Here is a 27,958-nt window from a genome sequence, read left to right as displayed (position 1 = left end):
GAAGATTGTTATGGCTCCTTGTTAAAACTTCAGACTAAAACTTCCTAGCAAGGCAATACCTCAGTCTCATAAAGCGTACAGCCTTCATGTTCCCCATTCCGAGAATTCTCCATATGTATAACGCAATCCTATAACACAGGCCCTACCCGAATATATACCATTGTAGATGGAGAACAAGATGAGAGAGAGAGATAGACAAACAGACAGACTGATAGACAGCCAGGTGGATAAACAGATGGATGGACAGACAGACAGCCAGATCAGTTGGTAGATAAATGGGTTGTAGAATATTAATGAATTTATTATAAACCTTTTAGAATAATACAAATGTTGAATTGATTAGGATTAACTTGTTCCTTATGATACTATTTATATATACACTGTATGTATTTTTAATTGTGAGGTTCATGGAAATATTTTGCATTAAATTGCTGTTAAACATAATTATATGTTCTATATATTAGCTATAGAACTTGAAAATAATTAATTCAAGCACCTGAAATGTTTTCATGAACAGTATCGTACAATACTGGTATTAGAAAATGCTATTATTTTTGTAAAATGTTTGTAAGCATTTATAATTTGTCCTGTATTTTAGAAGGGCTTCATCAATTAACTCCGTTCTTGGTTTTTCATTCTTTATAGATTCGAGATTAATCAATGTTTTTTTTTCATTCATGCAGTTCTTTTTTTTTTTTTGTGAGCAGCGTCTGTATAATGTAAAAATAAATAATAAAAAACTGAAGAGCTCTGATATTTTTAGTGTGGTGATTAATAAAGAATGGTAAAATTCATCATTAGCAATGTTAGGTAATGATAAATTATTTCTAAGATGATTTAGGAGATAATCCACACGACAGGACTGAAGTGTACTCACTAAACCTCATTCAAAGTATTTTCCCCAGAAGATCATTTGCAGGTGTAAATTGCAAGCGACAGTGTTGTCATATTGCTGTGTAAAGTACCATTTACTTAAATCTCTCGTAATTTCACTCACGACAGGCATGCTCATTGACCGAGTTGATGGTACCTCTTATTTCTGGTGATGCCATTTGTATCTTGACTTAGTGTTTATTTGTTACATCTATAATCCCCCCATTTTTTCTCCCAGTCAGACAAGCCAGAAGCTAGATCTTTTGTTTTTGGTGTTTAAGAATTGTTGTATTGACAAAGAGCCATTGACTTCAAGAAAAGCTTTCATCTTGTGAGACTAGCTTTTGCCTGTTCTGTTCCATTGTTTATTTCTTTTAAAAAGTTTATTGTTGAAAGCAGTGTCTGATATTTTAAGGACCCTTCGTAATTGAGAAACTCTAAATGTAATTTTGAAACAAAGTAGAAAATGTTGAGTGTAAAGAGCATTCAGAATTTTACAATCATGAATGCAATAAATCTTTACAAACTACTTTCTTTTCTGCGTGAAAAAGTGCGACTAGGATTCAATGTTAATCCATACATGCAGCTAAATATATAGGTAAAAGCAATCTCTCAAAATATCATGAAGATAGCTTCATTAATTATTATAATATTTATAAGTAAATAGATAGAAATTTGTACCTGTAATTGCACCTGCATGTGGCCATGACTTTTGAACTACAGTTTTGTGAAGGTCAAAGCTAATTTACATAAGATTTGGTCACCTGCATGTCCAAAGTCAGACTCTGAATGTCTGCTTTGTATTTTTATGGAGATTGCAGGAAAATGATTTGATCAGGATTGATCATCAGATTTGTTTTTTCCAGCAATGTATTAAATGTAACAGCTGGTGTATTGATGGCATATATTAATATGTTAGATGCTGCTGTCATTTTACACATCATTTATATTTGTTTTATGTTATGTAGATAGTTGAAGTTCAGCTTATATCTAAAATTCATTGTATTTGGAAAAAAATAATGCTATATAGTGATGAAAAATAATATTTTTGAATATTTATCACAAATTTATACAGAATGAGTTAGCTGGGTGTTATGTGTTAACTTGTCATGAGCTACAGTCCCATTAGACGGGTAGTCACGGTAACAGGGAGAAGAAAGTTGACAATTGGATTTTTTAGATCTCTATCGTATGATGGGTGACTGGCGTATGAATTGACAGCTAGATTTCTTCCCGATTCCGCTCAGCTCATCTTTTGTCACTTATTTTGTCGCATAGGGGGCGAATTATGCAAAATGCGAAGCCAAGCGTAAGTATCAAGAGTTGAAAAAAAAAACCAGCCGCCAGGAAATAATAAGTCAAACGATGGTCATTTTTTCTCTCTCCATGCAGCTTTGAGAATATTCAAAGCCTGTGTATCTAGTTTAACACATCTGATTTCCAGTGCAGCATAATTCAATTATTTTCATAATTGTGGGTCAGGCTTATCAGTAGAAGATGAGTGATATTGTTAGAGACAGCAATGGATAGATATACCAGTGACATTAGAAACCAATCTAGCCCTGCTGAGTGGAGGCTGCTTAATCACTTAATTAGATGTAGATGTGTAAATGAAAAACATGTATCTCATTGCTAATTTTTTGGTAGATAATACTTAAAATGTGTTGGAATTAATTGATATTTAAGTCAGCATGAGGATAAATCAAATCTGTTATTAAATTTATTTTGTAACTATAGATATTAATAAATTTATTTTGTCACTATAGATATCAATAAATTCAGTTTGTAACTTATAGATATTGATAATTTCATACTCGTTTATTAATAACTACATGTGTAGATATCGATAAAGGTATAATCTGATCGTAACTTACTTGATATGTATAAATTCAATCTGCAACTACATGTACATTTGTGTAGATATAGATAAATTGAATCTGCACTAATTCATTTTGTAACTATAAGGTTAAATTGATAAATTTAATTTGTAATTATATTGATAAATTAATTTTTTAATTATAGATATTGATAAATTCAAATTTGTAATTAGATATTGTTAAATTCAGTTTGTAACTTATATCAGGATAAGTTGGGCAGTATATAACATTAAACTGACTTCTTGTTACTATGTCGATCTGTGAAAATGAATTGATGGGGAAAATAATGAAATAAGAAAAGTGATAAATTTCCTGTTAATGTGACGATTCAGTTCTGGTTAGTATAAAGACTCTTTGGTGTAACTAGGCAACAAATTTACTTAAAAGTTATGAAACATCCAATTTATTTACCTGACACAGGTATGAGAAGCTGAAAAATCACAGAAGCTGCATAATAAAAAAAAGATACATCTTAACTTCTAACTCACCCATTTGCTATGTATCCATTCATAAGGTAGAACTTGTTAAATCATGCACACATAAAGACTTGAATCCAATGATATCTATGTATTACCATCACCAAACCTGAGGAATCCATTGTAGGACATTACAGTTAGGATTCAGTGTGGAGTACTGATGCAGTGGTAGAAAACATCCTATCCTGTACCTATGGCTAATTGTTTGTGATGGGAGAAATGTTCTATGTATAATTAGAGGGGAGTTAGGGGGAGGGATTCAACTTAGGAACAAGCAACTTACACCTCACTATTCTCCACAGATTCTATAGTGGTCAACAAACAAGGTACACATAATAAAAAACAGTGCACAAACACAGACTGACTGGTGTGGTCATCTGGCTATTAGGGTGTGTGGGGACCACTATGACCAGTGGTCACTTTTTGGGTAGAAGGTATTACTTGGTTTAGTGTGATTTTATTGAGTGATTAGTGTTGCTTAATTTTGCCCTCCCCACTTTTGTTTAAAATTACAGAATGACCAGTGGTCAGATAACAAGATGATGCACTGTGAGTTATTGTTAATTCACTGATCACTTCGTAACTGGGAGCTGAGGTTGTGAGTTCGAGCCCCACTCACGTGGCCGCTGCAAACCTAAGATGTAAATATAAATAGTGATTGCTCCTTCGCCAAATGTTCGGCATTCAGAAGTGAGAATCACAGGTCTTTCAGATACCCTTGTGAGATGATATTCATTACTTTAAAAACTTTTATGAGCTGTACCATTGTTCATGAACTGTTCGTAAAAGGTTCATGACAGGATCATAAATGCAGTTCATGAATAAAATTCATGAACATGTTCATAACAGCATCATTCATGAACAATGGTGAACCTTTATGAACATGCATACAAAATATTCAATTTCTTCCAAAGTAATAGATGATATTCATGAACATTCATGATTATTCAAACAGGAAAAAATGACCTTAAAAATGGAGGTTCCATGTTGCAGAATGTGTAAAGGCATGTTGAAGAATCCTCACTCATACTGACCTGAGCGCTAAGCATTGGTCTGAATTTGTGGTACTTCCACCTATTATAGTTGGTGATGTCTCAATATGAGTGAAAAGTTCTCAACGGGGCATAAGATAAACAACCATTTTTCCAACCAGTTATTATAAATTGGTGGAGATTGCATGTAAATTCAGGGCTTTGTTTTGTTCATTTTATGTCTCCTTACATAATTAAGTTAATTACCTGTGTTACAGAGATTACCTGTCTATTACATCAGTTACCTGTGACATATGTCTATCTGTTACATAAGAAATTACCTGAGTCGAGTTACAGAAATTACCTTAGTCAGTCACAGAAATTACCTGAGTCAGTTACATAAGTTACCTGAGTCAGTTACGTAAGTTACCTGGGTCGAGTTACAGAAATTACCTGAGTCAGTCACAGAAATTACCTGAGTCAGTTACATAAGTTAACTGAGTCAGTTACATAAGTTACCTGAGTCGAGTTACAGAAATTACCTGAGTCAGTCACAGAAATTACCTGAGTCTGTTGCATAAGTTACCCGAGTCAGTTACATAAGTTCCCTGAGTCGAGTTACAGAAATTACCTGAGTCAGTCACAGAAATTACCTTTATAGTCTGTTGCATAAGTTCCCTGAGCCTGTTACATAAGTTCCCTGAGTCTGTTACATAAGTTACCTGAGTCTGTTACATAAGTTACCTGAGTCTGTTACATAAGTTATTTAAGTCTGTTACATAAGTTACCTGTCTGTTATAGAGATTACCTGAGTCAGTTTAAGGTTTCCTATCTTGTTTGAGAAGGTTTTTGAGACTAAGACATCAGAAGTCAGTACTCTCTTATGATCACCTCCTCAGTGATATATTACATGGGGAGGGCAGTTAATTGGATAATGATGTGTTGTCTTCACGTCGTTAATTAGCTCCAAACTCTCTCCAAATTACTGCATGTTTACTGACTACAGGACTAAGTGGCTATGGGGGGATGGGTGCTAAGTCGGGGCATCATTTGCTGGCATCAGAAACAATTCCTGTTGTGTGGCCAATCTTGAAGTGCACCTATCTATCATGTTATCCAAGAGGTATCGGGGAATATCTACATCTCCAGTGTTTTTGCCTTTGATATCTCTACAAAGTGTAATGATCGCCATTGTCTCATGAGCACATTGCAGTGTGAACAATGCATGTATGAATCTTGAAAAATATATATACACTGTAGATCGTCAATTTTTACAGCTGGGAATTACGGCAAAAATGAAAGTAGAATTTAAATGTAGCGGAAATGAATTTTACTTATAAAAATACATGAGGGTATGAACTGCAATGCTCTGCACCAGCATCTTTTCATATTCGCTTCAAGTATGAGGCGCTGGCATGATTGGCATCACAGCTAGTTCATTACTCTCATGTATTTTTGAAAAAATTGTCTGATGAGTATCCCAAGCAAGTGTAATTTAGTGCACTATAGGCCTTGTTGATTTACTTAATGGACAGCTTAGGCTCAGTCAGGTGACACAATTATTGGACAAACTCGATCTCTCGTAGCAATATGACTCCTTTAATTTAAATGAACTAGTACTGATCAACCCATTGAATTTAAGGAGGCTGATTAAATCTTATAATCATTATCGGTATATACTTACAATGGTAATAAAGAATCAGGCTATCAGAAAAAATCCCAGAATATATACATTTATACTTACATGGACATGTTCCATGGAACCCAAGGTGATGGAGTTTTGAAACATTAATTGTCACTAATATATGTACTAGTGATACACTCCACGTGTTCAATGATGTTCAAATGTATTAATTTGAAAAGCAGATCGATTCATGTAAAATGTTTTGTTGAAGTCTTAATTTCATGGGATAGGGGTGACCATTTTATTAAACCCCTACGAAATATAACGATTTGACAGCAAATACATTCTTTGCACCGACCACTATTAGCTCGTTAGACCCAAAGAATTAAACGTTTTACACCTACAGAAGTACGTAAACCATATTAATTTTGTTTTTGATATTTTTTGATAATAAAATAAACAAGAAACAGCAATCTGAACACTTAATTGATATTTAATCCGTCCATTATTTCTTAGATCTATACAATGTGGTAAATGTTTGATATCAGATACGAAAGCTTTTAGGGGGTGTGTTTGTTAATTAATTCCAGCAATTAATTAATAAACCTACATGAAATTCAAGGCCATCATTCACATCTAATTTTTTTTTTTAAATTTTCTATAACGCCACTCATTAGTTTAGTAGTGATTAAGTAGATATGATTTTTCTATGCAATTCACATTTGCACATTCATGAATTTCGCCCAGGAGTTATTCTATGTATAAGATTTCAGGAAATTGACGGTTGCACAACTGATGCGAATCGCCTTGCCGAGTAACAGTTGACACCGTGTTTTGATCGAACGTGGTTTTCAGAAACAAAAATACCACCATTAGATGCACGTATGCATACCTCAGCAAAACGATGATGCAGTAGAAGCAAATTCATTGATTTACATGCAGCCTTTCCTTTATTTGATAGAAAAATGTTTTTAAATGAGCAGGTAATATATAGCTGTCAACTTAAGTTTGAACACATAAACTTTTAAACTCTGAACTGTGCTTAAATTAAGCATGCAATGAAGATCATCGCTGCAGTGTGTTAAAAAATGAAGAAAAATAAATATTGAGAGTGAAAAAAGTTCTTAATCAAATGCATAATGTATCATAATGGTGAACAGATTCTTTAAATTGATAAAGATATCATACTATGTACTGCGTGGTGTATTTATAATGTACTGTACATGCATTCATCATGTGTACCTATATACGTACAATATTTACATGTTTATGTAATCTTACAAAATCCCAGCAAAACACTACATTAACGTATAAACAAAACAAAGTGCAGTTCTTCACCTGAAATTGAACCGAGTGTGGTATCATCAGAGTCCCTGATTAAACCTATTGTGTAGGGTTTCTTCTGATTTAATCATGTGATCAACTCGGTTCATCTTCCTTTAGTAGCATACAATTATATCTGAATTGATTTTATTATGATTAGTATTAAGTCATAAGATCTTTCCCCCAAAAATTTTTTCCAAATATTTTTTTACCGTATGGTCTTTACCCATGCATGTACGCTACACCCAATGAAGGTCAAACCTATAGCTTAGAGTACAAAAACCCTAATAGAAGCTGTCAGAGTTTTGTTTTAAAATGCCGGTTCCTTTTAACTAATAAATATATACTCTTAAAACTTTACAGGCTTTTTTACCACTATTTTAGTTACTTCTCCAGTAAAGATTTTTACTGGTTCTCCAATAACATTTTACTGGTTCAGGATTCCAAATTTACTGGCCTAATGGTCTTTTGATCGCTAGTATTTGGCAAGCATTGATTTCTTAGATACCTGGTGTACTTTGCAGTACAATATATCTATTAATGTTGATAAATCTGGGGAGAGAGATTCTCATAGAGAGTGAGAGAGGGATTTCTGAGAGAGGGAGAAAGAAAGAGAGAGCTCTGATCGAGTGAGAGACTTTTCTTAGAGAGAGATGATCGAGAGTCTCCTAACCGGAACCAACACTGTGAAAAAGCTATTGTTTTTCAAAAATTGAAATTGAAGAAGACATGAATTTGTAGAAGATTTAGTAATAATAACTGACTGAGTGGGATAGCTAATTGTTAAGTCTTTCACAGTGATAAGACATGGTGGCAGTAAATTATTCTATTTTGACAATTAGATAACCACGATGTGGACTGTTTTTAATTTGACAATCAGATGACGTTTAATGACATTTCCTGGAGAAATTGGTGGGAAATTTACCTTCCCAGTCTATTGATCGAATGTCATTTTCCATGTCTGATTTTCCTGTTCTGATCGCTATAGACAAGAATTCTCATCAAACATGTTGAATATGAATCGTAAGTAATCATTTTTAAGTCTTCCAGGAAAAGGGTCCAAAATTCTCACCCCTTTGTTTGATATAATTGATTCCTTGATTATTTATCATTCCTTGATATTGCACCGCAGTGTTGCAATGTGTGTGTGAGTGGTTGTTTGCGTGCTAACACCTATTTAGATTACACAAGGTTTCATTTAGTGGTCATAAATATACCACTGTTCCCGGCCTCACAGTGGTGAGTGGTCGTAAATATGCCACTGTTCCCGGCCTCACAGTGGTGAGTGTAAATATACCACCGTTCCCGGCCTCACAGTGGTGAGTGGTCGTAAATATACCACTGTTCCCGGCCTCACAGTGGTGAGTGGTCGTAAATATACCCCTGTTCCCGGCCTCACAGTGGTGAGTGTAAATATACCACCGTTCCCGGCCTCACAGTGGTGAGTGGTCGTAAATATACCACTATTCCCGGCCTCACAGTGGTGAGTGGTCGTATATACCACTGTTCCCGGTGTGTAAATATACCACTGTTCCCGGCCTCACAGTGATGTGTGTAAATATACCACTGTTCCCGGCCTCACAGTGGTGTGTTTAAATATGCCACCGTTCCCGGCCTCACAGTGGTGAGTGGTCGTAAATATACCACTGTTCCCGGCCTCACAGTGGTGAGTGGTCGTAAATATACCACTGTTCCCGGTGTGTAAATATACCACTGTTCCCGGCCTCACAGTGGTGAGTGTAAATATACCACTGTTCCCAGCCTCACAGTGATGTGTGTAAATATACCACTGTTCCTGGCCTCACAGTGGTGAGTGGTCGTAAATATACCACTGTTCCCGGCCTCACAGTGGTGAGTGTAAATATACCACTGTTCCTGGCCTCACAGTGGTGAGTGTAAATATACCACTGTTCCCGGCCTCACAGTGGTGAGTGGTCGTAAATATACCCCTGTTCCCGGCCTCACAGTGGTGAGTGGTCGTATATACCACTGTTCCCGGTGTGTAAATATACCACTGTTCCCGGCCTCACAGTGATGTGTGTAAATATACCACTGTTCCCAGTCTCACAGTGGTGAGTGGTCGTAAATATACCACTGTTCCCAGCCTCACAGTGGTGTGTGTAAATATACCACTGTTCCCGGCCTCACAGTGGTGAGTGGTCGTAAATATACCACTGTTCCCAGCCTCACAGTGGTGTGTGTAAATATACCACTGTTCCCGGCCTCACAGTGGTGAGTGGTCGTAAATATACCACTGTTCCCAGCCTCACAGTGATGTGTGTAAATATACCACTGTTCCCGACCTCACAGTGATGTGTGTAAATATACCACTGTTCCCGGCCTCACAGTGATGTGTGTAAATATACCACTGTTCCCAGCCTCACAGTGGTGTGTGTAAATATACCACTGTTCCCGGCCTCACAGTGGTGAGTGGTCGTAAATATACCACTGTTCCCGGCCTCACAGTGATGTGTGTAAATATACCACTGTTTCCGGCCTCACAGTGATGTGTGTAAATATACCAATGTTTCCGGCCTCACAGTGATGTGTGTAAATATACCACTGTTCCCGGCCTCACAGTGATGTGTGTAAATATACCACTGTTCCCAGCCTCACAGTGATGTGTGTAAATATACCACTGTTCCCGACCTGACAGTGGTGAGTGTAAATATACCACTGTTCCCGACCTCACAGTGGTGAGTGTAAATATACCACTGTTCCCGACCTCACAGTGGTGAGTGTAAATATACCACTGTTCCCGACCTCACAGTGGTGAGTGTAAATATACCACTGTTCCCGACCTCACAGTGGTGAGTGTAAATATACCACTGTTCCCGACCTCACAGTGATGTGTGTAAATATACCACTGTTCCCGGCCTCACAGTGATGTGTGTAAATATACCACTGTTCCCGACCTCACAGTGGTGAGTGTAAATATACCACTGTTCCCGACCTCACAGTGGTGTGTGTGTTTGTAGTTGTCAACAAGTTGAAGAAATAATTAATTGTAATGCTTTCAGGGATATAAAATGCATCATCTTCAAGGTTAGGTCTATAAATATTTATAAATTAATTAGTATTGCAGGTTCAAGGTTAAGTTTATAAATATTTCAGGTTCAAAGTTAAGTTTGTAGATATTTTAGGTTCAAGGCTATAAGTTTATAGATATTTTAGGTTCAAGGTTATAAGTTTATAGATATTTTAGGTTCAAGGTTAAGTTTGTAGATATTTTAGGTTCAAGGTTATAAGTTTATAGATATTTTAGGTCCAAGGTTAAGTTTGTAGATATTTTAGGTTCAAGGTTATAATTAAGTTTATAGATATTTTAGGTTCAAGGTTATAAGATTGTGGATATTTTAGGTTCAAGGTTATAAGTTTATAGATATTTTAGGTTCAAGATTATAAGTTGATAAATATTTTAGGTTCAAGGTTTTAAGTTTATAGATATCTTAGGTTCAAGGTTATAAGTTTATAGATGTTTTAGGTTCAAGGTTATAATTAAGTTTATAGGTATTTTAGGTTCAAGGTTAAGTTTATAGATATTTTAGGTTCAAGGTTATAAATTTGTAGATATTTTAGGTTCAAGGTTACAAGTTTATAGATATTTTAGGTTCAAGGTTATAAGTTTAATATAGATATTTTAGGTTCAAAGTTATAAGTTTATAGATATTTTAGGTTCAAGGTTATAAGTTTAGCGATGTTTTAGGTTCGAGGTTATAAGTTTATCAATGTTTTAGGTTCAAGGTTATAAGTTTATAGATATTTAAGTATGTTCAAGGTTATAAGTTTATAGATGTTTTAGGTTCAAGGTTATAAGTTTGTAGATATTTCTGCAATGTACATGTAGGAAATGCTTGTCAATGAATGAAATCAAATCAAACTGATTTAAATTCATTTGGATGCATCACTGGAGAATTAAGGAGAATTGACACTTTATGATAATTATGTCATTTAAATGATTCTGTAATACAAGGAATCTACAGTTAAATGCTTTGCTACTCCTGGGTCAGACTCGCAGTATATTAGTAGAGCCACTCCGAGTTCCCCTCTTGTCCTCCACCCCTCCCTCTCATTTGCATGTATAGCTATACAGGATATTAATTCGCTGAATTCGGTGCACTAAAATCACCATTGAATTTGTAATTCAGTTATTATACATACATGTAGAATGCTAGCTCTATCGATCTCATTCAATGGCTTTTAAAAGAAATAAGATAAATCATTGTTTTCATCATTGTGCATGTAATATAACCCATTCCCTTGGTAACTCGAATCTATGAGTATACAATATAACACAGTCCCTCTGTAACTCGGATTTGTGTGTACAATATAACTCAGTCCCTCTGTAACTCAGATCTGTGTGTACAATATAACACAGTCCCTCTGTAACTCAGATCTGTGTGTACAATATAACACAGTCCCTCTGTAACTCAGATCTGTGTGTACAATATAACACAGTCCCTCTGTAACTCAGATCTGTGTGTACAATATAACACAGTCCCTCTGTAACTCAGATCTGTGTGTACAATATAACACAGTCCCTCTGTAACTCAGATCTGTGTGTACAATATAACACAGTCCCTCTGTAACTCGAATCTGTGTGTACAATATAACACAGTCCCTCTGTAACTCAGATCTGTGTGTACAATATAACACAGTCCCTCTGTAACTCGAATCTGTGTGTACAATATAACACAGTCCCTCTGTAACTCAGATCTGTGTGTACAATATAACACAGCTAGTCCCTTTGTAACTCGGATCTATGTCTACAAATTATAATACAGCCCCTCTGTATCTCGGATCTGACCCATGCACTAAGAATAGCTGCTCTGGAAGGAAGATGGAAAGTTGGTATGGATGATTTGTCAGTGAACCTTTGATGTGTCTAAATCCTGTCAGATTAGCAGGGCTTACTATAGCCTGCCCATCACAATTAATTACACACTTCCAGGGATCATCACAGTTCTCTCCCTTGTTCTGCTAATTGTTGGATCAGTTTTCATTTGTTGTTGTGGCTGGGGCATGCATTTTGTGTATTTGTTTACACATAAGTTAGACAGACATCTGACCATGGTTTCAAGTTGGGCTGACATTATTTAGACAGAGAATGAATATTTGGGTGAATTCTTTCTTTTTATATAAGTAATATGATATTTGATGATGGGGGATTGCATTCACAAGTTATTCTGGGAGTCACAATATAATACCTGTAATTAAGGAGGAATTAGCACACCTGGGATGGAAGGTGGATAGATATGCACAATGATATTTTGAGGTTCATCACCAGAGTTTAATATCTTGAGGGGGACTGTACCGTTTGTTGAAATAGTAACAACCGATTTCACTAACAATAACCCTCTACGCAAAAACAAATATGATATTTTTTGAAATTGAAAACTTGCAAACTTATAAGTATACCTCATTTAGCTAAAGAATACAGTTTTAGCAGAAAGTAATCTGAAAAAAAATTGAAACTGCATGCTGCTAGACTTGAACCCATAATCAACAGATCAGTAATCAGTAAGTTATAACCTAGCTAGTACCATCAGCTACCTAGTTATAACCTAGCTAGTACCATCAGCTACCTAGTTATAACCTAGCTAATACCATCAGTTACCTAGTTACAACCTAGCTAGTACCATCAGCTACCTAATTACAACCTAGCTAGTACCATCAGCTACCTAGTTATAACCTAGCTAGTACCATCAGCTACTTAGTTATAACCTAGCTAGTACCATCAGCTACCTAGTTATAACCTAGCTAGTACCATCAGCTACCTATATTAGCTTAAGGCATATTCAATAGATTTAAAAGGAATATATAAGTATTGCTGATATTTATATTTTCATTCATGTTTTAAAAGAAAGTCACAGCCATAATGGTGATATGTTATTCCTCCTTAAGTCACGGACTTCTAGGAATTGATGTACACTTTAAGTACATGGAAGTGTGCATCTGATCTCACTTATCATCTTACCAGGTGTACATATAATGTTCAAACTTCAGGAAGTTTCTGTAAAGATGAAAGTCACCATTTGAATGGAAAATGCTAGGTTTGCAAAACTCAATTTCTCATAGTTATTTCTTGTAGAATTTATAGGAATGATATAATCTTTTGAATTCTATTTTATCAAGTGAATTAATTTTCAACTTTTAGCTTGCTGGGACAAATGTCAGGACTCACTGGTGGCATTCAGGTGTCACACTTCAAGGGACAAAGTTTAACCTGCATGAGCTGACATATCTTTTGAACCAAGGGGGATAGGGCTTTGCTATTTTACATATATATCTGCCCCGATCATGACCATGCCTTTCACTTTTGACCTAGTGACCTTGGACTTTGACTAACGTTTCGAAAACTTTAAACCATGTAATATATATCTTATGAACCAAGGGGGATTAGCAGGGTGAAATGAACCAAGGGGGATTAGTAGGGTGAATACAGTCATATACTTCACGGCGTTAGCTATATGTTTTCTGACAACTCTTGTTTAATATTCGAATCAGGGCCATGTTTTGTTTTTTGTCAGCTTCATGAATGTGCATGCAGTGATAGAGATCGATACTAATTAACAGGCATGTTGTAAATGATCTTCGTGAGGAAATAGATCCTGTTGTTTTCACGAGCATTCTTGAATTTAGTATGGACTTGGTTAAGGTTATAGATTTCAGTTTATCACTGATATTAAGATTTTTTTTGCCCCCCCCCCCCCAAAAAAACCCCACGCATCTTTGTAGAAGACATGATTCTTTACAATTTGAATTGGTATACTTACGAAATGTACACCTCTCTGACGTCTGTTTTAATTCCCCTAAGTGACTGCCATTGTTGTTTATTTCACATTAGTTAATGTATTCTTGCCTTCTGCATATGACCAATTAAGTTTTAAAAAATGTAACACAAATGTAAATTAATCAACTATGAATATCGTATATGAGTATGAAAATCCTGGACTCTTTCAACACATATGTGGAGGGTAATGTCAAGGCTGATTATTAAAGTTCCAAATTTTGCATGATTAAATTTACACGGTTTTCATCCCATGATTGATTATAAGAATCGGATGATGCAAACTAATTCAAGTGATTTTGAGCCATATAGTGTGCTTTTGAATAAAATTACCCATCATTTTAACTGAATTAAAATGGTTACATAATTGATTAATTCAGTGACATATTTATTTATTTAAATGAATGAATGAATTATTTGTTATTTCTTTGTTAAATGAGTAATTAAATTCAGAAAAGTAATTGAAGAATATGTAATTTGCAACATGAATTCTGAAATATCATACCGTAATTTTTAGGTACTGTGTTTCAAATCCCCATTGGATGTATTGAAAAAGAGGGTTTGAAACAAGAGACATAATTTAAACATAATTTAAAATGAGAGAGGAGGGTTATATATAAATTAGTTTGGAGGCTCTTACCTTCTGCGTTGCACTGGTACGTACGTATTACTGGTGCAGAATGCTGCACCGCAGGAACAATGGACGCGCATCATTGAATCCTCCTAAAAATCACTGAACCCCGAAACATAGCAAAAAAAATAATGTCCAGTGGGCTACAGACTGCACATCACAGAGGATAAATGTCATATCTGGTTACAGAAGGCACTGTGATTTTTCAGCGATTGACACTATCAGTTCAACCCACTCAATCTCACAGGGGTTCACTTTTACACTGAGATTTCCAATTCTGTAGCAGTACTCAAATAATCTATAGCTTCAACCCCAGGGGTAAGAGCTCTAGCCCCCTGCCTTTATTGTCAAATTTTGCCAGTGCTCACAGGTCTCTCGTGGATCATTAATGAAGGTGTCCGAAGGTCCTCTATAGAGAGAGAAAAAAAATACTTTTTCTGTTTTCCAGTTAGAGAATAGCAGAGCAATATATCTAATACAAACCAAGAAAAATGTTATGATTGAATTATCATGAAGTCCCGGACATTCTTTGTTAATTCACGGATAACAATATGTAAATTTGTGGGCACTGCTTGGCATCACTGTCTGCGGAGATTGACAGACTCGCTGGGACTAAGTATGGTCCTGTGCTAGCTGTCTTATTCTGCAGATCTTCTCTAAACTCCAAAAAAAAAAGAAAAATCATTATTATGAGTTATATACTGATGTGATGCTTGAAAATACCATGACGGTAGATTGGAATTCAGTTCTTCAGGAAAACACAAAATGCCAAATTATACTCTATTTAAAAAGTCTACTGAAGTCTTCAGAACAAGGAAATTCACTAGCTTCATTGTTTGTTTGGGTTGTGTAATTTGTTTTCTCTGCGTGCCGATGAATACCAGCGTGAAATTTTATGACAACAAGATGTGGATGTGATGTGCACTGAAATAAAAAAAAATGATTAAAAAAAAAAAAACAGGATAAAAGGAGCAAAGCTGTCAATTTCATGCTTCGATTATGAGGTTTATTTTTGATTTTCTAGTGTGAATAACAGGAATCCATGAATATTGGTATATATTGGATTATTTGTCATTTAGAATCTTTATCATGAAGATGACTAGCATAGAATAAGATTTATAGACTAATTAACGAGATCACCAATCACACCTCACTGCATGGTAAATATCACATATCTTAATTAGCAGCTGTTGGTTATTTGCATGCAGATGGGTTTCAGCTTGTGTGTGAATTGTGATAAAAAAAGTATGAAATACACAGAAGTTAAGCAAAGGGCTCAAGGTGGGTGTGTCCGGTCAACAGGGGATGCTTACAGACCTCCTATAGACACTTCAATGATCCCACCTCTGGTATATCCAGGGGTCAGTGTTTGTCCAAGTTTCTATTTTGTATTGCTTGTAGGAGTTATGGGATTGATCACTGTTCGTTATCTTCACCTTTCATACAATATATATATGCTGCTTTAAATTGAAGTGAAATATTTTATAACAATTTTTTTTAAATATTGAAATATTTTTTAGAAAATTTTATTTTATCTATACATGGATTATATTAACATAAAACAATGGGGAACATATGCATGATAGACCTTATACTTGTTATAGAAAATTATATTCAAAGAATTTTAAAATACTCATATCCATAATAAGAATGTTACACTATATAAATTACTCCATGTTTCCATTGCTTTCAATCAGTAACTGCATGAGTAAACGCCTGCCCTCCCCACCCCTAACATTCCAATATTACGTACAATATTAAATTCAACACAGTTACTACCACCCCATAAACAACCACATAATCTTTATGTTTCCCTCTCTCCCTTACCCAGGCCATTATAATACGTACATGATTCATACAAACAATTTCTTATGTTTCTCTATCTCCCTTGCCCAGGCCATTATAATACATACCATTCATACAAACAATTTCTTATGTTTCTCTATCTCCCTTGCCCAGACCATTATAATACGTACCATTCATACAAACAATTTCTTATGTTTCCTTCTCTCCCTTCAGGCCAGGCCAGTATAATACCATTCACACAAACAATTTCTTATGTTTCTCTATTTCCCTTGTCCAGACCATGATAATGCCATTCACACAAACAATTTCTTATGTTTCTCTAATCTCCCTTGCCCAGGCCATGATAATACCATTCACACAAACAATTTCTTGTTTCTCTATCTCCCTTGCCCAGGCCATGATAATACCATTCACACAAACAATTTCTTCCTCATACTTAATCATTATACTGTGTACTAAAAATTAAAATATTGCAGACTGAGTATTTGGTGTGCCCACAATTTTTATACACAATCATATCTATGGAATTAACAGTGATCGCACATTTTCATGTAATTGATATGTTTAAATAGCTGACAGTAAAATGCAGGGCTTTCCGGAATTAAAAGTGCAGCAAAAATTATTGATAAAAGTACTTCTGCATATACCCCACAGAAAGTTTGCATGACTGCAGTTCAAGTGTATGTGAGTTAATTATGTACATGTATGTGGGTTGGTATTTGTGAGTTTGTGTATGTGGGTTAAATTGGTATATGTGAGTTAGTGTATGTGGGTTGGTATATGTGAGTTATAGTGTAGTGGGTTGGTGTATGTGAGTTAGTGACTATGTGGTTTGGTATATGTGAGTTAGTGTATGTGGGTTGGTATATGTGAATTAGTGTATGTGGGTTGGTGTTAATATGTGAGTTGGTGTATGTAGGTTGGTGTATGTGGGATGGCATATGTGGTTTAATTGGTGACTTTTTAGAAAAGAAATCTGATGTAGATATATAAGGCATTTAAAACAGAATGTTATAGAACCCCAGGCTCTAAGTGTATATATATATATAGAGAGAGAGGTACACTATATTAGGATATGAAGTTGATACATATATATATATATATATGTATACATAACTGGTTCATGAAGCACAAAAATGTTTCTAATCAAATATCTCAGATTAATTTTACCCTAGAGAAACCCATCCAGTGCTCCTCAGACACTGATAGCCAAGCTTATTGTATCAGGCTACTGCAGTAAACAATGTGGGCTTTTTTTAAGGCGGAAAAATCTGGAGAAAAGCAAGAAAAATATCCAGTTTAATTCCCCATACTTAATCTTGATCATTCATCAGTGGACCTGTCAAAATTCTTATCCTAATTTACCAATTGTTATGTATTGTATTTCAATGTCAGGCCTAAAGACAAGCAATGAAAGACCGGACTGAAACCTCTACCAATTTGCTTGTCAACCAGTTAGGAAGTCTATAATTCTTATGTTAAACATTTGAGCCAATCTGGAGGTCTATATAATTCTTATGTTGGAGTCTATCAGTAGGTCTATAATTCTTATATTGAAGTCCACCAGGAGGTCTATAATTCTTAATATGTTGAAGTCCATCAGGAGGTCTATAATTATTATGTTTGAGTCAGTTAGGAGGTCTATATTTCTTATGTTGGAGTCTATCAGTAGGTCTATAATTCTTATATTGAAGTCCACCAGGAGGTCTATAATTCTTAATATGTTGAAGTCCATCAGGAGGTCTATAATTATTATGTTTGAGTCAGTTAGGAGGTCTATATTTCTTATGTTGAAGTCCATCAGGAGGTCTATAATTCTTATGTTTGAGTCAGTCAGGAGATCTATATTTCTTATGTTGAAGTCCATCAGGAGGTCTATAATTCTTATATTGGAAGTCAATCAGGAGGTCTATAATTCTTATATTGAAGTCCATCAGGAGGTCTATAATTCTTATATTGAAGTCCATCAGGTGGCCCCAATTAATAAGTGTAGTCTGAGTCAAAAGGTCCACACTTGACAAAATTTTCAAGGTCTCCACTTAATGAATTTGCATGTATTTTAGTAAAAGACAAATTAGAGACACTTAACGAATTAATTAGCCATTGACTATACATGTCAAGGTCACAAGGACAGACAGTATCAATGCTTAATACAATAATAAAGCACCTTTGACCTTGACCTTGCATGATTTTGGTGTTTGGATCTAGATCTTGTATGTCAGTTGGTCTCCATTTCTAATTACGAGCAGTGTTGCTTTTCTCATGTGTTCCAAACTGTACATTATAGATTATCGCTGTCTGTCCAGGCTTGAGTCTAGGTATGGTGTTTTTGTGATATCCCAACAGGCTAAAACATTTTTGGCCAAGTTACAAAGAATTATTGATACTGTGCTATTTGTATTGTTCTTTTATCTACAGGGAAACAGTAATCAATGGCTTAAATGAAGAACATGGCTGTTCATTTCCTCGGGAGACCGGGAGCTTAATCATCCAATGTTTGACTTGTATACTTAATAGGAAGTTATATTCCTTAATAGATTTTTCAGCCACTAAATTTGGTTGTCTGTTCAGTTGGCTCAAAGGAGTTGTTAATTGCTATGGAGGCCAATTCATGATAATTTTCTTCTGATTTATTGAAAATATATTTGTAAGTGTTTAGATAGCTTATAAAGACCCGGTGTCACTTTTATTGCAATCTGGAAATTTAAATGCAGACCATTCACCTTGTTGTATATAGACTGTAAATATATAGGTTTCCTTAACACATTATGCTGACATCGTGGCTTAATAACACACTTAATAGTGTGTTTTAGAAATAGACATCCTACTTTAGGCTGTAAATCTTAGACTTCCTTTGAATCCTGCTACAGGCTGTAAATTAAGTCTTTTTTAAAATCCTGCTGTAAGCTTTAAATGTTTAGGCTTTTTAAAAATCCTGCTGTAGATTGCAAATTTTAGACTGTCTTTAAATTCAGCTGTAGGCTGTAAATTGAGGCTTTCTTTAAATCCTGCTGTAGACTGTAAATTTTAGGCTCTCTTTAAATCTTATAGTAAGCTGAGAATGAAGGCTTGTATATTGAAGCCGAATAGGCTGTGGAATGAACACTTCATATACTGTGACTTATTGCAAGACTGCATGAATATAGGCTTCCTACACACCCTGCTGTAGGCTATGTAGATAAAATATATAGGCTTCCTACACACCCTGCTGTAGGCTCTGTAGATAAGATATAGGCTTCCCACACACCCTGCTGTAGGCTCTGTAGATAAGATATAGGCTTCCTACACACCCTGCTGTAGGCTCTGTAGATAAGATATAGGCTTCCTACACACCCTGCTGTAGGCTCTGTAGACAGAATATAGGCTTCCCACACACCCTGCTGTAGGCTCTGTAGATAAAATATAGGCTTCCTACACACCCTGCTGTAGGCTATGTAGATAAAATATAGGCTTCCCACACACCCTGCTGTAGGCTCTGTAGATAAAATATAGGCTTCCTACACACCCTGCTGTAGGCTCTGTAGATAAGATATAGGCTTCCCACACACCCTGCTGTAGGCTCTGTAGATAAGATATAGGCTTCCTACACACCCTGCTGTAGGCTCCGTAGATAAGATATAGGCTTCCTACACACCCTGCTGTAGGCTATGTAGATAAAATATAGGCTTCCTACACACCCTGCTGTAGGCTCTGTAGATATATATTATAGGCTCCCTATACACACCCTGTTATAGGCTGAAAATTCAAACTTCCTACACATTCTTTTATGAGCTATGAATGTATCATATCCTACCACAGCCTATAAGTGTAGACGTTATACACATATTGTGATAATTTGGCCGCTGAAGAATGTATAGACTTAATTTCTAAAGATAATGCGCCTTTAAACCCTGTAAAAATAAGTACAGAGTTATTGCCTTTTATGTGATTTTTTTGAAACTCTTGAGACCAATCATTCTACAAACTTCAGTTAAATTTGTTTACCTGAGGATTTGGGGGAGTGAAATGTATAAACGAAATATGTTGTCTTTGGTAAATAAATCTCACTCTGCATATATATAGTTCTCAATTAACAATATAATCATTAAACGTAACTCATTATGATGGCACACTGACCTCAGCATGTACTGAGTTTATCAATGCTACAATCAGTGGACCAATCAAAACAGATGTAACATTGACCTATATTCCAATATTAATGGTCTATGATCCTCATAACCTATTGGTCATCAGGGAGAGATAACAGGATTTTGTAAATGGCCGTAGAACCCTTTTAAGCTGTGTTAATGGTGAGAAGCTGTGTTGTTCCTTGTTGGTATAAGAGAACCAAACATTTGCAAGTAATGCTGATGAGAATCGCCCTATACTGTTTGGGTTATAAGGAACATAACTGTTAATTGTATCAAATCCGGAAGGATGGAATTATGGGATATATGACATCAGATTAAAACAGAGTTGTACAGTGAAGAAAACAAAGAAATTAACATCATTGAACATTGAAGATAATATAAAATAAGAAATGAAAATTACAAAAAATGGTCAAATTCTTAGCCATTAAAACAAAAACTTTTATTACTCGAATGTATTTAGTGTGATTTTTTGATATCTTTGAAACATTGGGAAAGATTGGGATGTGATGAAAAAACTCAGATTACCGGGTACATTGTAAGGGAGTGGTGGGGGTGGGGGATGTGAATTATTGAAAGTAATCCTCGCATGTAAGTCCCCCATTAAGTAATCTTGGGACACTCTGACTGAATTATCTGAGGTTTTTGGCCATAAATCTTATGACAGCCTATAAAAACATTTCTGTATCTCTGAGACTTGTTTGTATCCACTTCATTCCAGCTGTCAAATTAATATCATCAGAAAGATTGACCCCTCCATAAGTCACCAGAGACTGCTCTATCAAATTCTCAGAGTGCCCAGGATTTTTCACTAATAGCATCTTGTTATCCTTGGAGAGACAGGGCTTGATAATGGGGGAAATTGAAGTCAAATGGCCAATGCTCTTTTTCCGATGATGAGTCAGATCCAGAAATTGTAAATTTTAATGAACATTTTGATTCTCTCATTCTTGCATGTCAGACCTGAAGAAAGCTTTCAGCAGGATTACGTCATGTCTATAATTACACCAGCAGGTCCGAACCTCAGGTGTCTATTTATCCATGATGAAGCAGTGCATGCTGCATCCCGTGGGGTCCTACCAATTAAGATTAGGGGATTAGTGAAAGTTGGTTCTAATCAGAATATCTAATTGCATGTACTTGGTAACATTTTGCTGAGCGAGAACTTTGTGATTTTTGAAAATTTGATTTGCATTTGATGATATACAAACTATATTAACAGATCAACAATTATATGTGAACACTGGTGCAGGCACCATTTAATATGTTGTAATTCGTTTCCACACAAACGAACATAATGATTTATATAGAAACACAAACACACGATATAGGATGAGACTTTGCAGTTTAATCATTGTGATATATAAAAATATATCAATCTCAAAGTGCCTTAAATTTTGTTGAATTCTACAATAACAAAAACATATTTAGCATTATTGAAAGCATAAAACATCTTTTTAATGAAGCAATGGGTGGGTGCATGGAATAAGAGCTCTGCAATTCTACCTGGTCAGTTCTACCTCGAGCATGTATATCAGTTAATCACCTGACTCAGGTGGAATTTAACGTCCATAACTATAAGCCAATAGATCTTAAGCATTAGTAAACATGCACACGTGTTTCCGTTACATGGAAATACGATTTCATTAATAATGTCCTGCACTGTCGTGTTTCTGTAATGCTTCAATAAATACTGTACATTTGATTTTTTTCTTCCTGTATCTATCGGACTCCATGATTGGTCAGCTGTGAGATGGTCAGGGGTTGAAGTACTGCATTTATGAATAACTAATTTTTGTGGAGGCAGATATTCATAATTTGAATAAAATGACACATTCTTTAGAACTTGGTTCTGTGGTTGAAGAGGTATATATTCTATATTGGCGTTCCCGTTTACTATCATTTTGTTGTGGATTTTAATTCATTATTATGTCTATATCCAATTCTTGAATAGATTTACAGTGCAGAATGAAGACAATCAAACTTAGAAAACAATTCTGTGAATAAAACAGTGATGACCATACAATAATAATTCCTTTGTGAATGAACATCTGTTGATCGTATACACCAGATAATAAGTTTGATCACCATTTGTTTTCATTTTTTTATGGTTGTTAATTGTAATAACAATTAGTGACATTAATTGAACACATGTCATTTAACGCTCAGTGTGGCAGGGCTTAGGTTTATTTATGCAGTCAGAATGCTAGTCAGTCATATATGGGTTATCTCCCTTTTTCAGTTTGCCGTCAGCAATCATCCATGAAGATCTTCTGTTTAACGAATCTGTTGTAAGATTTGAGGATTGATTGATGCTATTGTTATTGTGCTGTCATGATGTTTCTCTTGGTTTTGCAGTTTGCTTCCCATAAGCCATTGCGAACTGGTTCTCGTTCATGTGACTCCAGTCGGTGATGACAGCAAGATCACAGAGAGACGGAATAGAGAGGTAAAAATCTCACAGGCATGTGCAAATGATCATAGAACAATAACAGTGGATACAGAGCTTATATAGATCAATAGTAAAAAATGATGGATATACAGAGCTTAGATCAATAACGAAAAATGATGGATACATATAGCTTAGATCAATAACAAAAAATGATGGATACATAGCTTAGATCAATAACAAAAAATGATGGATACAGAGCTGCACAGATATCAGTCTGGATTATAAAGCTCAGTTATTGGGGCATGGACACAATTTGAGCTAAAAAAAAAAAAAAAAAATTCTCTCCATTTTTATTATTCATAATGTTTGAAGTATTTCTTATGGTCAACAAAAATTTGAATATCAGTTTTTTTTTAGTTACACGTGAGATACAGCACTCACAATTTTTTGTTAAAATGAGATGTGCTAAACACTAGAAACTATATACTTAATTGTGTTAAGAATTAACTTATAAATTGAAAAATCTGCTTTAAATGAACCTTTACTAATAACCTTATATGCAAACAAACACATGGCACGAACCTTGTTTATTTATACATAATAATTGTGAGCTCTGTATCTCCCATGTACTGTATGTACCTTGACAACTGACATTCAAATTTTTGCCGACCACTAGAAATACCTTAGTTAAGCATTCTAAACATTGAAAATGGAAAAATAAAATTTGAAGATTTTTAGCTCAAACTGTGTCCATGTCCCTTTAATTAGATCACCTAACTTAGGTAATATACAGGGGTTCTAAATTAGATCACCTAACTTAGGTAATATGCAGGGGTTCTAAGTTGGATTCCAGGTCCATCCTAAAAAAAATTTTCTTTCCTTGGCTATAATACTACATTTGGTGACAATAGACCAGCCCCAGGAATTGGCAGGTAAAAATATCTGCCAGGGGATAAAGATCCTGGGTTAATGTCTTTAAGGTGTGAATACATTTAAGGAGGGAGGAAGTTGGCGATCAGATGGGTTAAATTGCTGCTGGCCAGATAACTCTGTTGAAAGATTTAACATCCGACTACAGATTCAGGGGGCCTGGGTTTGAATCCCTGTCTGGTCTATTGCATTTTCTCCCTTCCTGTTACAAATGGATGCAGAGCTTAGATCTTTAACAACAATTAATAAATTCCAAGCTTAGAACAATTACAAAAGAAATCAGAACACCATGACATTTAACAGTGAGAGCTTGCTGAAATGAAAGTTTTAGAAAACAAGTGACATTCTGTGACTTAATGCAGTGAAGAAGGGAGATTTTAGCAAGGGTATAGTTTTTGAAGATTGCAGAATTTGAATCCACTAGCATTTCATGTCATCATCTTATTCTGATGTTTATACTTCCTATATTCACTAGAGTTCATAACTTGTTAAACTCACATACATAAATCATGAGGAAATTTGCTAACTTTCTGTCCTAGCTGCTACAATTTTCACAAGTATGTTAGTTTATTATTGTTACAAGATCTTAGTGAGAAACACATTGGAGCTTTCATTAGGCTCCCTGTCAGAATAAGATGAGACTTAGTGTGATTTCAGTCTTTTCGATCTCAGTAATATCATAATCATTGCAGAAAATGAGAAATAGTGAAGGCGAATTTGTTCATTTAGGGCAGAGTTTGTTTTTCCAATATAGGGCTTATTGTTTTTTATCCAGGGTGTATATATTATCAGGAATAGATAAGATAAATGTCTGGATTAATGTTGTAACAGAAATAAGTAAAAATAAAGGTCTGGATTAATTGTAACATAAAATAAGTAAAATAAATATCTGGATTGTAACAGTAAAGTGAATGTGTGGAGTATCGTTGTAACACCAAAGTAAGTCTGGATCATTATTGTAACAGAAATAAGTAAAATGTCTCCCTTGTTAATGTAAAGTCAGCATTTCATTGGTTAAATGAATGATCACCTCAATATCATTAAGGTAATTAATGCCCATATTTGATTCGTTAAATATGTCCCATGTTGTAAAGCCAATTAACATTTGATTGGTTAAATTTCCCCCTAGTAAATGTAATACTCTCATTTCATTGGTTAGATTTCTCCCTTATAAATTTAATACTTTCATTTCATTGGTTAAATTTCTCCCTTGTAAATATAATACACTTTTTTTATTGGTTAGATTTCTCCCTTGTAAATGCAATATACACTCATTTCATGGGTTAGATTTCCCCCTTGTAAATTTAATAGTCTCAATTTCTCCCTTTTAAATGTAATACACTCATTTCATTGGTTAGATTCCCCCCTTGTAAATGTAATACTCTCATTTCATTGGTAAGATTTCTCCCTTGTAAATTTTTACTCTCATTTCATTGGTTAGATTTCTCCCTTGTTGTATGGAGAGGTGTATGTGACACAGTCTGGGAAATTACTGTACAACAGATTGATGCAGCTTGTGCAGGTGCACTATGGTCTGTCTTCTACTACAGTCACAGGGATTCCCATGAAGGTACTCCACTAATTCATAAACCTGATGATGAGGGATCATGTCATCATATACATGCAAATGGGATTTGTCATGTAGAATTCTTTCTCATGGCAGCATTATGTTAATCTAAAAAAAAACAATACTAAAGCAGTGTCATCAGTCACTAAGATAAATGGATCTCTGGAAAGAGTTGGTTATTAATAAGATGAATTTTATGAATAAGATTTATATGAATAAAACTACCAATAAAAATATGAATAAAGATACAAATAAAAGTACGAATAAAGATACAAGTAAAAGTATGGATTAAATGTTGTTTTATTCGTAACAGGAAGAACAGAATGCCAGCTCCTCAGCTAACTACGATGTGGAGCTGCTGCACCCGTCACAGGCTCATGATGACATCATGAAATCAGGTCAGATTCACAATCCCTTAAGTAATAGTTTTCCCAGTGATCGACAACATCATCCTGGAGGGTGTGGTTTTTACTCGCGCAGGAAAACACTTTTTAGAAAAAAGTCTTTTGGTCAATCATATTTGATTAGTCTACATGAAACTGATGTAATGATTGTTAAAGGAAATAAAGATATGTACATGATATTAACTACAAGCATACATGAATGTATTTGTAGGGTATGTACGTGATGTTAACTAGAACGTTTAATGTATTTGTAGGGTATGTACGTGATGTTAACTAGAACATTAATGTATTGATTATCTTTTTAAAAGCCCACAGTGATGGTTTGGTGATTCCCTCCAAAGAGGGCCTCCCTACAGAGACAGTCACGCTAAAATGGTGTACCCCAAAATCCAATGTTGTAGGTAAGTCAGAGCATATACCCCAAAATCCAATATCATCGGTAAGTTTACTCCCAAAATCCAATATTGCAGGTACGTGTATCCCCGAAATCCAATATTGTCATTAAGTGTACCCCAAAATTCAATATTGTTGGTAAGTCAGAGCATGTACCCCAAATTCCAATATTGTCGGTAAGTGTACCCTTCAAAATCCAGTACTGAAGATGTTCAAGCTGTTACGCTCTTCACAATACTTCTAAGTCTGCTATTGTATGTGTAAGCTGTTACGCTCTTCACAATACTTCTAAGTCTGCTTTTGTATGTGTAAGTCATTCTCGGTGGGTTGATCTTAGAGAGGCATGGCCTCTGGGAAAAGTCCATCGAAGGAGGACACAGGAGTTATGTATACCCAGTGAATTTTCAGAGATAGCTGTATCATGATAATGAACTCATTGGAATGAAGCTGAAATCTCAGGAATAGTGCCATTGATTGGTTACAGTTAAAGGGAGGTAACTTCTATGTTTGTACTTGACAGAGTTGCAGTACTGCACGTGTGCAGCCAGAATCACGCCAGTAGACGTCAACAGTCGCCCCTCTTCCTGTCTCACCAACTTCCTACTCAGTGGTTTGTTTCTCTCCCTTCTCTCTCTCTTCTTCTCTCTCTCTCTGTCTATTTCTCTTTTCTGTGCTAGGATGGTTTGTAATCTATATTTCACAATGTGCTATCATGATTATTTATTTAGACCTGAACTTAGCAACACTTGCTACAAACAAATTTTTATTCAAAAAGGATGAAAATGAAAACTAAATTGATGTTTTTAAAAGTAAAATGAGTACAATTTACAGTACGGTACATAATTTATTCCCATGAATTCTCAATGTCCAAAACATGGGGAAAATTTATATAAATTAAGTTATATAAGAAGGGGGTAATATATTTCAACTTTTGAACGTCCTAGAAAATTTACAAGTCCCTTATCTTTTAAAGAAATTTTACATTTATACACTTACAACAACCATGCAAACTCAGCCAAAAAATATATCTACAAATGCATTTGTTTTTATCAAGTGTTCTTAATGACCCATGCCATACATAACAACATTATACAAGTATGGACTGTTTAGCAGGGAGACATCACAAATTATCAGGGTTAGTAGGGTTATCACCTGAGGGCACCTACGTATGAAAACCCTACTCAGACCTGATAATTTGTGATGTCTTCCCTGCTAAACAGTCCATATTAGTTTTATTATCCTGAAGAATCTGAACATTAAAAAATATCAAACATTTATTGACTTGTACCATAGTAGTTTTTTTATTGATTTATTTAAAACGTCAACAAATTTGTAACAACTTTTTTCTACCGAAAAATCTGATAAAATTTTAATGGTTTTCAAGGGTTGAAATCAATGTTGCCCTCAACTACATGTAATAGTTTGTTTTACACTGCAATGTCATACATTTATTATAGACGTATATATGTTAAACAAAGCAACTCAAACTGAGGTTTGAGAAAGTTAACCGAGTGAAAACTTTTGATTGTGATGTCACAGTAGAATGACGCAAAAACATAAGCATAAACATTTCGTAACGCGTTTCAAAACAACAACATAAACATCAAGTGAAATGAAAAATTGCATTAGAAATTTAGAATGGGAAAATTTTTCTTCTCATTTGTTATTTTGACCGTTAATGTTGACACTGAAGTCACAATTAAAATTTATTGATAAACAATCCCGCATATTTTGAATTGATTTTGATAGAGCTATCTTGCTTTTGCCATTAGAA

At 35.1% G+C, this 27,958-nt stretch overlaps 2 protein-coding genes across 5 annotated transcripts in view; one reads left to right on the top strand and one right to left on the bottom strand.

The window, feature by feature from the left end:
• The window catches only part of LOC125655412 (FMRFamide-activated amiloride-sensitive sodium channel-like), a 28,667-nt gene extending 13,143 nt beyond the window's left edge, over positions 1–15,524 (bottom strand). Inside the window, exon 1 of one of the 4 annotated variants that reach the window (XM_056144090.1) lies at positions 14,575–15,524. In XM_056144090.1, the coding sequence (XP_056000065.1) occupies positions 14,575–14,648 (74 nt within the window). In that variant the 5' untranslated portion in view covers positions 14,649–15,524. Of the gene's footprint in view, positions 1–3,161; positions 3,193–3,238; positions 3,412–14,574 lie in introns of those variants that run through there. The other 3 variants (XM_048885687.2, XM_048885686.2, XM_048885688.2) reach the window with 3 other exon arrangements.
• LOC125655411 (integrator complex subunit 13-like) overlaps positions 1–27,958 on the top strand; it is a 68,367-nt gene that overhangs the window by 29,856 nt on the left and 10,553 nt on the right. The window contains exons 6-10 of the mRNA XM_048885685.2: positions 22,857–22,947; positions 25,262–25,390; positions 25,701–25,785; positions 26,100–26,192; positions 26,705–26,794. Of these exons, the coding sequence (XP_048741642.2) occupies positions 22,857–22,947; positions 25,262–25,390; positions 25,701–25,785; positions 26,100–26,192; positions 26,705–26,794 (488 nt within the window). The remainder of the gene's footprint in view (positions 1–22,856; positions 22,948–25,261; positions 25,391–25,700; positions 25,786–26,099; positions 26,193–26,704; positions 26,795–27,958) is intronic.

The sequence above is a fragment of the Ostrea edulis genome, chromosome 7 (assembly GCF_947568905.1).
Source record: "Ostrea edulis chromosome 7, xbOstEdul1.1, whole genome shotgun sequence".
NCBI classification, from domain to species: Eukaryota; Metazoa; Mollusca; class Bivalvia; order Ostreida; family Ostreidae; genus Ostrea; species Ostrea edulis.
This window is presented reverse-complemented; position numbering and strand designations above follow the sequence as displayed.